General features: G+C 53.8%; 1 protein-coding gene across 1 annotated transcript in view; it reads left to right on the top strand.

Annotated features, from left to right (window-relative positions):
- Window positions 1–1,934, top strand: part of tbc1d9b (TBC1 domain family member 9b) — a 21,797-nt gene that overhangs the window by 7,248 nt on the left and 12,615 nt on the right. Inside the window, exons 7-10 of the mRNA XM_015050521.1 lie at window positions 886–1,083; window positions 1,149–1,271; window positions 1,339–1,489; window positions 1,565–1,779. Of these exons, the coding sequence (XP_014906007.1) occupies window positions 886–1,083; window positions 1,149–1,271; window positions 1,339–1,489; window positions 1,565–1,779 (687 nt within the window). The remainder of the gene's footprint in view (window positions 1–885; window positions 1,084–1,148; window positions 1,272–1,338; window positions 1,490–1,564; window positions 1,780–1,934) is intronic.

Here is a 1,934-nt window from a genome sequence, read left to right as displayed (position 1 = left end):
CCCCTATTGCATAATCAATACTGAAGAATGACTGATATCATTGACGATACAGGGAAGAAGCTTTTAGTTATCTAGCTTTGCTAGCAAAGTCGTTAGCTAGCAGCTAGCTAATAGCACATCAACAAGAGCCTAATGTCTGTATGATAAAAATACTGAACCGATAGATAAGAACAGTTTTTCCTCACCTGGCTGTCTCCTGCCGCTCAGTTGTTCTTCAGACAAAGAAAGACGCAGAGGCCTGTCAGTGTCTGTTGTATTTCATTACCTCTCTGCTTAAACCGCTGAAGCAGAAACGAGACTTCAACATTTTCCGTCATCTGACAAGCAGCAGGTCTGCTCCACTTTATTCACCAAAAATGTTTTTTTTAATATATATAATTCACCAAAAACTGATCTGTAATCTGATCGTTCGCTATGTTCAGCTCCAGTTAGCCGCCTTATCTCACTGTGGAGAGGCAACTGGTCACGGGCAAAAGGTCAAAGGTAACAAGGTGACCGGGGGGCTTATTATGTTGTATAAAAAAACCAACAACAAAAAACTAATAATTTTAGTACATGTTATTATGTGTCAGAAGAGGGCTTAGGAAATAATAATACCAAATAAATAAATAAAAATGGACCAAAAGGGCACTTGGGGGCACGGAGCAAAAAGGGGCAGGTGCTCAAACCCCCTCAGCCCCCTCCTTTGCACGTGCCTGGCGAACGCTACTTTAGTTTCAAATGGCGGCCATTTTGAAAAAGACTAAAGTGTTTTTGGAAAAAAGCAAACCTTCATCTGGATAACTGTTGGTCTCACGTGTTCCGCCATCTTTGTCTGCATCTGGCTGCTTCATTGCTTTTGGAGATGATTGTCCCGTAATTTACCCATGATCCTCTGCTCCTCAGGTGACCATCGTGGAGAAGGCAGACAGCAGCAGCGTCTTGCCGTGTCCCGTCTCCATCAGCACCAAGAACAAGATGAACTTCCTGTTCGCCAACCTCAAAGACAGGGACTTCCTGGTTCAGCGGATCTCAGACTTCCTGCAGCGGACGCCGGACGGCTCGTGGAGCGACACCAACCCGCTGTCTCTGATTGGCTCCTCGGTACGCCAGGCCCGGCTGTCAGAACCTTGTGGTTCTGGTTCTGTCTCATGACTTTCTGTCCCCAGGGCTCCACCAGCGTGGATTCTGTCCACAAGGGGCGCCATTACCACGGCGGCCTGCCCACCGCCCAGCAGGGCCTGCTGCGGCTGTACCAGCAGGACGGCCCGGAGGACCTCGGCCCGAAAGCTGTGAGTACGATTCCCGGGGCGGGCGGGCGGAGCGCCGGGAGACGCTGACCCATCCTCCGTCCCGCAGATGAAGGAGCGGATGAAGGAGGAGGCGTGGAACATTCACTTCTCCGAGTTCGGCCGGGGCGTCTGCATGTACAGAACCTCCAGAACCCGAGAGCTGGTTCTGAACGGGATCCCGGAGCGCCTGAGGGGGGAGCTGTGGCTGCTGTTCTCCGGTCCGTCTCCGTTCCGCTTCCTGTCTCCGCTTCCTGTGCCTGTCTCCGTTTACCCGTCTCCACCCGTCTGTGCAGGCGCTCAGAACGAGATGGCGTCCCACCCTGGTTACTATGGCGACCTGGTGGAGCAGGCCATGGGCCTCTGCTCATTGGCTACCGAGGAGATCGAGCGCGACCTTCATCGCTCGATGCCTGAACACCGAGCCTTCCAGAACGAGACGGGCATCGCCGCGCTGCGCCGCGTCCTGACGGCCTACGCCCACCGCAACCCCAACATCGGCTACTGCCAGGTACAGAACCCGACCAGAACCCGGGATCAGACCCAGAACCCGGGATCAGGCCCAGAACCCGGGATCAGGCCCAGAACCCGACCAGAACCCGGGATCAGACCCAGAACCCGGGATCAGGCCCAGAACCCGACCAGAACCCGGGATCAGGCCCAGAA

Source organism: Poecilia latipinna, unplaced genomic scaffold, assembly GCF_001443285.1.
Source record: "Poecilia latipinna isolate Pla-1442-1.1 unplaced genomic scaffold, P_latipinna-1.0 Scaffold997, whole genome shotgun sequence".
Taxonomy (NCBI): Eukaryota; Metazoa; Chordata; class Actinopteri; order Cyprinodontiformes; family Poeciliidae; genus Poecilia; species Poecilia latipinna.
This window is presented reverse-complemented; position numbering and strand designations above follow the sequence as displayed.